We start from the raw sequence: 11,344 nt of genomic DNA, 5'->3' as shown, positions 1-11,344 counted from the left end.
TGAGAGAGTAGCTGTGATTGTCACATAATCGCATGATTACAGAAGATGGGGCTTTTATAAAACATGGTGAGACTACTGACCAAGTCACCAGGGTTGGCAGTGCTGCAGATGAATGACCAGCAAATACTATACAGGAGAGAGAGGAACCACTTGCACAGGGGGAAGGAAGGGGCTCTCTGGGGTAATAGCAGTTACTTCTAAGAATACGGGGAAGATCCTTTCTATTCTTGGCACCAAAGAGCTGCTGGGTGTGAAGGTCTCATGTCCTGCACATACTGAAGAGACCCATGACTCTGGAACTATTATGTGGAAATTTTATGAATCTCAGTAGTTCGGTATATGGGCTGTGTCTTAACAATCTGTCCAAACCTTTAATAGACTTTCTGAGCCACTGCCTCACAACTTACATTCTCACAACACGAAATCGTACTTAAAAAAATCCACTCATTTCATCAAAGGAATTGTTTGCAGTATGGAAAAATTCTCCCAGTAGAAACTTAGACATTGTCAAATCATGCAGACACAGCAAAGTTTGCATTGCTATGGAAACAAAGCTAAAGATGGCTTATGCTGTGAAAAACAACTTGCAAGTGACTGTGAAAAATAAGTTTATAAGAATGACACCTTTTGGATTGATCTTGAAAGACATGATGTAACACAAGCATCTTGGGTTAGAAGGCTGTTTTTATTAAGTTTTCCACAGAGACAGGTTACTTTCACCTCTATTCTTACAAGTCTGACATCAAAAAACTATCAGCATATATATTTGAGCTATACAGGTACAGAGACATCTGCCAGTACAGAGTTACACTTTTCCTATCAAATACTTTAAGAAAAACAAATACGGTCCCTTCCGTGCCCATCTAATAACAGAAGAACTGCTAAGTCAGGATAGAATATTGATCATAATGTATTTTCTTTTTATGAATCGAGTTATTAATGAAAGAGTAAAAAAAATAATCTAGTATCTAGTGTTTAAACAAAACATACTTTATACATTTGGCTAAGCTGAAATATCATACCTTGCCAAATGAAAAAATGCTCTCTAACTGTAGTTTCCCTAGCAGCTCAGTAGGTATGCAAGGCATGCAGTTCATTTCCTGCCAAGGCAGAGAAAAATGAGTAGGTCTGAGATAATATTGCTAGTGTGTTTGAAAAAGATCTTAGTTGTTAATGTTGTAGTTGACTGTGTATACGTATTTTGACTCTTCGTCTCCTTGAAAGTTTCCATTTTAGCTCTCAGTGATGGAGGGCTCAATGGGAGGCAGAATAGGATTTTCCAGAGCACTACAGTCATCAGTGAGGAACACCAAGTCCTGGAGAAACAAAAAAGAAGGCTCACATTTATAACAAGGAAGGCAGAAGATATCACAATGTTGAAAGCTCAGGCCCTGATCCAGTTTTGCTGGTCAGGGGACAGGGTTGAGACTAAAAGCGGAGACTATGTCCCTGTTGGTGCATCTTGACCTACCCTTCTGCAGTAGGAGATCATGATGGTGTACAGGCTCCGGGCTTTTTCCTTCAGCTCACTCACTTCAAGCACTCTCTCACATCTGGGGTAAGCCACAAAATCACGGAGTTTTGCCAACACACAGTAATTCTGCAAAGCATGCAAAAGAGGTATGTGTAACCCTGCACAAACACAGATTTATGTTTCATAAATCTGTGTCCACCACTTACAAAATTCTTACTGCCTCTGTGGGAACCTTGAATTCCTGCCTCTATGTACGTGTAATCTATGTAACCTTTAGTTAGGAAAATTCACCATCGATATTTCATAACAAAGATGTTTGGTCCAAATAAGAGTTTGGAAAAGTGCATAGGTGCAGTGTTTGTCTGCCAGCTTCTTTCCCACGTGCTTTAGGAGATAGCAGTGCCAATACAATCAAATTGCTCCTGTAGTAGGTGGAGTTACCTACAGAATAGGTGCACTGTCTCCCTTTTAAGAGAGCACCTGATTTAGCTGGTGAACAGATTATCAAGATCTCACAGACATGATTTATCTGTTCCTGTACTATAGGCAATGCTGTGAGCACCAGGCAAACTTTTTTTCCGTCATTTTTACCTCGGAATTTGCATTATCAAAATAAAGCATAGCCAACATGAATTTTACAATGTCCTTGTGAAACAGGTGAATAAGTATCCCAGCTCTTGCTTTAAAGCAAGGGAAACTGAGGCACTGGACTCACATTGCTTGGTCTTTGCAATGGAGTGAGGCACTGGCAATTCTGGAATTGGGATCTGGAGGGTCCTGACTTGCAAGACTTGACGGTGTAGTTGCCTCTGGCAAAATGTGTCAGACATCTCTTGCTTTGTCTGATATTTTCTACTTTTTAGTTTCTCAGTGGAGCACTGGGAAAAGAAGCAAAATACGTCGGATATCCCAGGGCAGAACACTATGACATAAATTATATGTGCAGAAGGCTATTTTGTCTTTGCCGGGAGATGACTACTGCTGTCTTTTCTCAGTATCACCCTTCCATATCCTGAGGCATACTTTTTCTTTCTGGATTCAACAAGTGGCTATTTAAAATGGGAAAAGCCAGCAGGCTATTCCTGCACTTCTTTTTATTAAAACTGCAGTGCCAGAAGCCACTTATGATATAAAAGGAATTAGATTTATTAAGTGAAGAAAGTTTATTCTGCATTTCTTATTTTAAACTATTATTCAAAGTTTCGTTGCACATATTTAACTTCTGAAAAAGCTCTGTCACAATAAATTAATAATGTACAAATGGTAATCACTTCAAAATATTGATTTCCTCATTTTTGAATTTTTAAAGAAGTAAAATCTCAGAAGCTCCATAGGGATTTTAAGAACATTCAAAATGACTTTTTTTTTTTTTTTGGTCAGTTGTCTCTCTAGTTAATTACGTTTTTAAGGTTTTTTTTTCAAACCAGCCTTCTGCAGCACAATCTTAAGGGTTTTCCTCTCTTTTCATTAACTGCTTTTACTACTCAGAGGTAAAAAAGAAGTGTGAAAACTTACATGTATGTCCAAGTACAGCTTGGGCAGCGTCTCCACACATGAGTCCTGCAGGAAAGAAGAAAGACCCATTGCAATTTTGTTTTGAGAGAAACTTGGGTCAAAAGCAAGCAACCTGCGGCGTTTTTGAGAAGTAGTTTTTAGGTCGACTCACCTCAACTTTGGAGGTCTGTAACTCCTTAAAAGACTCCGTGATTTCTTTGCTCAGAGACAACACCCTCGAGTAGCAAGTTGGAGGGGCCGCGTTGGCTAACAGGGCAGCAGAGAGCAGAGCAATCAGGCTTAGAAGCGTCTTCATTGTGGGGAGCTTGTCCAAAGGAGGAGGCAGGGAGGAAAAAAAATCACTGTTAGTGGTCAGGCAGCTACTGGTAAGCGTCACTGAGTAAGTTTGACAAGTCAGCCCCCAATTAAATAGTCTCCTGCATCAACGGGGGAAAAAAAGTCTGGGGGTGGGCCGAGCAGCAGCTTGCTGCTGTTTTAAATTTCCTGCCGACCTATGAGGCAGAGCTGCCGGCGCTTTCCTGCTGGAGCAGGGAAAAAAGGGAATGAGGGTAACGAAAACAAATACTACTGGCACTTTTCATTGCAGAAATAAAACAACCGCGTGAGCATCTCAAGCAACCCAAATACATGTACGAAACAGCCCAGGGTTATCAAAGTGTTGTAGGCCCTGATCCTTTGGCACTGGCACTATGCCTCTTTCTTGAGAACGTAATGTATAGCTGTGGGACTACATAGGCTGCAGATAGAGAGAAATCCTTCCAGGAGTGGTGTCATATGTTGGCAGTACCAATCAGACTTGCTTATCGTCCTTAGCAGGTCTGAAAGGTTACTGCTATAAAGGAAACCTCCCGGGTCTACTATCATTTTCTCTTTTAACCTATGTAGATGCTCACAATTTCTTAATCAAAGCAACAGTGCTTGCTATGGCTGCTTGGGAAGACCAGTGTATGTACACATTTGTGGTCTCAAACAGAGTGAATACATCTCTGTATGGCTGTCATAAATGTATAAAAACTATTTTGCTTTCTGAGCTGAATTTATGAGGCTCTGTTCTTTTATTAGATGCCAGACGGTGCTGAGAAATCCAGATGCTGGTATGCAGGTGTGAGGCTGAACATATGTTGCTCTTACATGTTAATTGTCCTGTAAAATGGAGGTACCCTTGAATGAAGAACTGGTTGTTTCACAAGCTCTCTCCCCCCCCCCGCCAAGAAACCCCCTTCAACCCCTTTCAAATTCAGGTTCTAGCTAGTTATTAACCAAAATAATGCGGTGTCTGATGAAGTACTACAATCTCCTGGCATTGCAGTAGGCCGGGAAGGTTCATCTGAAGGTGGGAGAAGAGGAAATGACTGAACACCTCTAAAAGAAAGGGGCTTCCCACCGGCCATTTTAGAGAGAAAATCAGAGTCTTGAAAAACAGTTTTGGGGAAAAAGCAGTATTCTATATGTTGCAGAGGACTCTGACTTAAATCCACCAAAACACCTGGAGGAAACAGAGAAAGAGAGCTGCATACTACAGTCTCGTTATACATTTCTTTACTTTCATAAAGAACAATTGGTTTAGTAACACGATGTGCTCCTGAAAGTTAAAGTGGTAGATACTTGGAGAGGAAAGAAAAATTGGGAGTCCTGGCTGTGGGGAATTTAGGACTGACCTTAGCAAAGGGGTTGCTGGGTCTTATTTTCAGGAAAGGGATTTGCCAAGACAAGTGAATGAAGAGGCCAGAGGAAGACAGGAAACCTTCTCAGATGGCCCCACGCAGCTGGATCATAGATCTAAACACAACTACCTAGTGCACGTCCAAGGAAAGGATGCTACTTAATGTGAGCCCTGCCGGTAAAGAAACAAACTCTTAATCACCATCTCATTACTGTAAAGAGTAGCTGAGGGTAGGAGTGAAATATTATCCTTCTATCACATTCTCGTTTGGCGAGCTGCTAAAATGCAGTTGCTCTACCAGAAGAGTAGTCTTCTGAACAGCATAAATGCTCTCCCAGTACAAGAAGTCAGCAATCCAGCTCTGCTAAAGGGTGTCTTCAAAATGAAGCATTTGCCTTTTTTTTTTTTTAAAGTGCAAGCAATATTCTCTTTCTTGATATTTTACCTACACTAAGCCTACAGTAATAACTCCATTTCAAACAACAATTAAATACTACGGATCATGTTCCAAATGATAGTTAGATGTCAAAGTGACTGTGACAAACATGGCCTCACAGAGACTCTTTGTCCCCCATGAAACACCAGCAAAACAACTCTCAAAGTCCTGTGTCCTGGCCATATTCACGCAGTTGAAAGCTATTTAAAAACATCTCTTTGTGATGGGATAAAGCTAAAGGTGCCAACGCTGATTTGGAATTATGTTATGAACTGAGCTATACATTGGTTGCCTGGACCCAGAGGGGCAACTTTGCAGCTTCCTATAGCCTAATGCAATACCCTTTCTCCCAAGTCAGGGTGCAAGCCCCGTGCCACAGAAGCCTCCTTCAGTAGTCACGTCTGAGGGAGCATAAGTGCTGAATGTCACCTATTGCAGTCACAGCCCTCAGCTCCAAGAAGACATCCAGAGGAGGAAACACCCAGCACTTGCATAGCAATGGGGGCTTATGATTTTTGCCCCAAAAGTGGGAGACCTGGAATTAATTTCTTTTTCTGTTTCTGAAGGTGCAGGGTGTTGGGTTGGATGCCCATGTTCTGAAGTAGTGACAAAGGGAAGGGCGAGGAAAGGACTGCCACCCACTGTTCATGCCTTTGCACTTGAAGTCTGCTTGGCCCCACACTTGCAGCCTGCAAGCCCACATTTTTTGTCCTAAGAGGTGAGATTTTCTCAGCTTTGCACACTTGCAGAGATGCTTTATCACCAACAGGCAGGGAAATGATCCACCCATTGAGTTTCTTCTGCAGAACAGGGAAATGAAATGACAAGCTCCTCTTGGCCCAGAAAGCAAGGCAAAGGCCTCACCAAAACATTTAATCAAGTAAAAAAATGACTCTCTGCTTCGTGACGGGGAAAAATTGCTGAAGTAATTTGCTCTGAAGTTTTTGTTCAGTTGCAATATTCCTGCCTTATGGTTTCTCTTTGGTCTCATATAAAATAACTCAAGGGAAGCCACCCGTGATGGATGTCTACTCAAACAGTTAAAAAATGAGCTACCCTCAGGAATACTAGGAAGAAAGGATTTTTTTTTTTTTTTGGAAAAAAAGGGAGGGGAGCAGCTTAATTTCCTCACCTAAATCTCCTCCCTGGGCCAGATTACATGCATAGTTGACTCTAACTCAGATGGATATTTTCCAATGTCTACTAGCTCATCAGCATTTCTACACATCTCAGCATGCACAATATGCAACTCAGTTCAACAAAGACAAATACTCTCTTCTCAGTTGTTTTCTATTTGTAGCTCATCAGCAAGATTATCTTTGAGCCCTGAATACATTCAATTTATGGTCCAGATATGAACAAATAACTTCTTTTCTCTAAGAAGCTCACTGGTAGCTTCAGGAGAACTTGCTAGTCACACCAGGCACTGAGACTCCTTTCTCAGGCACCTGGCACAACTCTGAATCAGATACACAGTTACCAAAGCCCACCAAACTCCAGACTCTCTCTTTTCAGTGACCGTTTTTATCCAGTCGCTTATGCAAAAGCCACTTACTAATTCTGGTGCATATCCTGCCTTGGGCAGAGAAGGTCTTTAACAGGGAGACACAAGCTGTTCTTCGTAGAGGCTAACAGCATCTTAGAGGCAATATTCAAAATCGACATGGAAATAGCCTTTAGAGCTACAGGAGGGGAAGGGACAAAGATCAAAATATGTTAGAGTCAAAACTCGCCTAAGGATTACCTCTATGGAGAAGCTGCTATTTACAGCCCTCCCAGTCAGTGGGACAGTGCTCGGGTTGGCATTAGAAGGGAGTACAGCAGGAGTCAGTCAGTACCACCACAAATGTGACGATCATCATGACATGGACATCTCCACCACAGACACTTCTTTACCATACTTCTCAATTCAGTGAGCATATGAGGGCTCTGAGGGCTCAGGGCACACACACTCTGAGTTTTGCATCAACTCTTGAGGCTGATGATGTCACTACACCCTGAGTGCTATTTACAGTGCATTTATTTTTTCTTTTATAAGGAAAATTCCATAGCAAAAGCAGACACATGAGCTGAGAGGAAAATTAGAAGCCTGTCATGACATAACTGTGTATGTATTTTTAAAAAAACTTTTGAGCTATGTTGTCCTTTTGCTTCCAAGTTACTGAAAACTCAAACAATAATATTTTTCTAAAAGTCAAAGGACTCACTATGCAGGCAGGAATTCCTCCCATGTTTGAACAGTCTACCAGGGCCTCCACCAACTTTTGACAAAAGCTCTTTCAAGTTGCTGACTTCCTAATACCAAAATCCACTTGTTTGATGAAAGTATTTATTTTAAAATAGTGGGGGGCTGCCATGAGACACCTTATGAAATGAGCTTCTGATTATATTGAAAAATAGGAAAAGGAAAGTAAACCGGCACTTTACAGAGAAAGCCCTGTGTATTTAAGACGCGATTCAAAGCCCCGTGGCTCAGCTGGCTGTTGTGGCAAAGGTGCCACTTCTTGCTTCAGAGCAGAGCTAAACTGCCCTGCAAGCTTCCATCTCAGCCCAAAAGAGGTGTTCACGGGCTTTTTGGAAACCCTGGCTTTTTGGTTAAGGTCTTGCCTGGTTGTCATGTTTTTCCTCACCTTGCAACAGCACACTTTGCTGAGCCTTTTTGTAGACATCAGCACTGAATTTTGAAATAGGGGTTGTGCAGCCTCACACATTGCCCTGCGTCTTGGGTTTGCTGGTACACAACACTGCCAACTGCCCCAGCACAGAAGGGAAGACGGGTACAGCAGCACAAGGTGCCTGCATTTGAAGCTGGGGTAATCCCCCATGTCTCCTCTTCTCTTTCACGCTAGCAATAAGCCTCTGCTGGTGATCTGCATGGCTTGGCCAAGCAATGGGCAATGGACAAGGCAGGCAGGACTTGTCGCTGGGCCGGTGTTGCAAGGCCGTGCCCCCGTGAGAGTTAAGCAGAAGTACTCTTTGCTTACTCAGTGGTATGGGCTTCATTTCTCTACACTGCTGTTGTTATTTTTAAAAATTTGCATATATATTGAGGAAACAGATGTTACTGCTCAAAAGCCTGTTCTTAGATAAAATGGTTTTAGAAGCAGCTAAGCCATCTGGGTCAGAAAAAGAAACAAGATGTTCTGAAATCTGGAGGTCTTGCCAGCATGAACCTGGCACTGGGCGCTTTCCCTGCAGGAGAACATATGGAAATGGGGAGTCCTGTGGTCCAGGACAGAGACAGGACAGCCCAGCGGGGCTGGGCAACAGGAGTAATTTCCTTGTATTGCCTCGGACCAGAGACCGAATCATTGACACTGGCTGTGCTTACCAGCCCTCTCCGTGGGCAGTGTGTCCAACCTGCCTTTGTGGTGGGACAGGGGCTCGGGTAGCAAGGTCCTGAGTCCCCTGGGGTCTGTGGGGCTCAGCACGATGGCAGTGCCTGGGATGGCTCAGAGATGTTCCCGCAAGTGTCCGTCGCTGCGGTGCAGACGTAGCCTGGCTCGTCTGTGTCTTGGCTGCTGTCTGCGTAACAGGGATAATGGTATTTCCCACGGACGCTGTGGGAACGCATCCATCAACACCAGGGAGACTGGAGATTACGCGGTTTTAGCCCTGTCAGTGATACTCTTTTCAGTGACTGCAAGGCTTATTGATTCAAGTAATGCAGGATTTAGAGTCTTAAGCCTCCACCGCCTTGCTAAGAAAAAGGCAATTTTACCTCAGAGTAACTCACAGATCTCTCCGGTGAAATAACAGCAGCGCTTTCAGCCCGGCTCCTGGGCCCGGTGTGGTCTCGGGCAGAGCTGCCTCCTTTCCTCCCAGTAGCACACAAGTGCCTTGTCTGTTCCCCATCTGGGCTTCGAGGCCACTCATGCGTGTGAGTTGTCTTAAGGTAATACCGTTCTTTATTAACACTGCAGTCAGGGCCTCAATAACAGGGTTTTGGGGAGGGATCCTTGCTTAGCAGCAAGGATCAGCAGTAAAAGCAAGTTATTCATGCTTTCCTGCCCTCCCCTTGCCCTCTCTCCCCCTTTCTCTCTGCACGCACATGCAGATGTAGCAGACAGCTCCAGGTCTTATCATTGCTGGTCAGCTTCCCACCCTCCCGAATTACACTCATGATGTCAGCTGGCAAGGAATGCATCAGAGGTGGTACAAATAAATGTATTCATCTATCAAATTTGTCCCTGATACAAGCCCACTGGGGAATTCAACGGCTAAAAAAATGCAAGGTCTGAGCTATCTGCTCGCAGAGGTTGTCCTTCCAAGGACCTCTTGTCTATGCTGTGGTTAATCTGCAAGGGGGAGATGGGGGACTTAATTTTCTCAGACTGGTATTCCTGCACCTTTCAGAAGCATTATGTCACTGAAAGAAAATAAATGGATGAGACTGAAAGTGCGGCTCTGTACAACAACCCGGTCTAAGCCAAGCAGGAATCCAAAGAGACTTCTCTGTTGAACTACAGCCTGCACAGGAGCTTTTTAGTAGCTGCTTAGCATGCTAGCAGGCTCAGTTTTCTATTTATTCTTGCCTAGAAACCTGCAAACGTCAAAGTTTATGTTGCTGTGTATATTTCTAGATACAAACAACAGTTCTTCCAGCAGGCTAGCACAACCACAAGGTAAAATAAATTCTCATCTCAGCTGGCTGAGAAGGTGAACTGCGGGTCTGTCTAATACATCACGTCTCCATAGTTCTACTTTGGTTTTGCACACTGCTTTTCACTTTTTATATTTAAACATAGTGGAAGAAATCCTGCCATCACTGAAATCAATGACACAAGTCACAGACTCCCACAGATCCACATTCACACTCTAGATTAAAACCTGTGTTCAGTTCATTGGCCTTAGTATCACAAACACCCTGAAGCCAAAGCAGATACATTATTTCTTGTTTCTCACAGAGAGTATTACCTTTTGGAGTCCTGTCTGTTGGAGACACAACATAGATTCAAAGCCATCTTTGCCAGTGCCCTAAAACCAAACAATATGACAAGTACCTTCTACAGCTGTAAATACTCTTCTACAGAACAAAAAATATATAAAATAGGGTGGAATAGTTGATGATCTGCCCTACTAGGTAAAATTCAGAAGTGATGAAAATAAGTGGAGTTTCAGTAGTTTCATTCCATTTAAGGAAATCAATAAACTTAATAATATATATATTTTTGTTCTGTCAACTTGCCTTGAAACAAAGAAAAAATAAACACCTAGGCATTTCAGAAAATGGTGTCAATACTAGACTGTGTTTCAGATGTAATTGTCATTTAAACCTAGATTTTATTCCTCATTGCAACTTTTCTGTTTTAAATCATTTTGATAAAAATAAAAAAGGAAAAAGACTCTCCTTCTCCTTCTGCTTCTGAACCCCATGTAACGAATTCCCAGATGACTAAGCATCCCTACAAGTGTGGTTTTAGTTTGTACTTCTTTAAGTTGAGTGACTAAGAAAAGAATTAGTTGAAGATACGTGGAACGTAGCTGCATACATGCATGTTATAGTTGATAGCTCTCTACGGTAATGAGACTGTAGCTTGCAGCAAGGTCTTGTCTGCACCAGGAGGTTGACCTGCCATCCCAGCAGAGGAAGAGCAGTGGCAGAGTTGCCCCCATCCACCTGGCTAGCTGTAGGCAGCATTCAACAGGTAGTTTTGAGAACATGTACAAGGATGAGGTGCCAAACAGGCCCCCTCCTGCCTGCATGACTGGTTCTCGGGCAGCTGCCCAGAGAGTGCCCAGCGGTGCGTTAGCCCACAGCCCACCTTGGCATGGGTGTTCATGGTCACTAGCTGGGTGAAAGGTGAGTCAGACCCAAGGGTGGCTTGAGGGACTTTCTCAGCAGCACCGTATCTACTTACTGTCTTGGTTTTGGAAAGTTTCATTTTACCCTTTTAGTTATTCCCAAAAGGAAAGAGAAATAATGACACAAAAGGGACACAACATTACAGCTGGGTAATGTACTGAGGAGAGCACCGGGGGATGGCACGAAGAGAAATATTTTGAGTGAAGAATCACCCCAGTTGTAGCGCTATGCCTTTCATGTGTAGAACAAGCCAAGGTCTTTAACGTCTATAGTTCTAACTTTGGACCATTAAGCTAATTTCCATTAGAAGGCTAATCAAATGAACATTTATTTTGCTCCTTTCTATTTGGCTGCAGCTTTTCTTGTTTTGTTTTGTTTTGTTTGTTTGTTTGTTTGATGTTTTAGAAGGGTTGTGGCTGGGGAAGTGAGAACTTGGCTTGATTTAAAATG

The 11,344-nt window shown here is 42.9% G+C and overlaps 1 protein-coding gene across 1 annotated transcript; it reads right to left on the bottom strand.

The window, feature by feature from the left end:
• Positions 1 to 1,232: 1,232 nt before the first annotated feature.
• Positions 1,233 to 3,284, bottom strand: CYTL1 (cytokine-like 1). The gene is made up of 4 exons (XM_009890540.1): positions 3,141 to 3,284; positions 2,990 to 3,034; positions 1,472 to 1,600; positions 1,233 to 1,316 (listed from the first exon to the last, which is right to left on the bottom strand). Exons 1-4 carry the CDS (start codon positions 3,282 to 3,284, stop codon positions 1,233 to 1,235), a joined length of 402 nt encoding a protein of 133 aa, XP_009888842.1.
• Positions 3,285 to 11,344: the final 8,060 nt, after the last annotated feature.

This window comes from Charadrius vociferus, unplaced genomic scaffold, assembly GCF_000708025.1.
Source record: "Charadrius vociferus isolate BGI_N301 unplaced genomic scaffold, ASM70802v2 scaffold88, whole genome shotgun sequence".
Classification (NCBI taxonomy): domain Eukaryota; kingdom Metazoa; phylum Chordata; class Aves; order Charadriiformes; family Charadriidae; genus Charadrius; species Charadrius vociferus.
The sequence above is the reverse complement of the archived record's forward strand: the minus strand, read 5'-3'. Positions and strand labels throughout refer to the sequence as shown.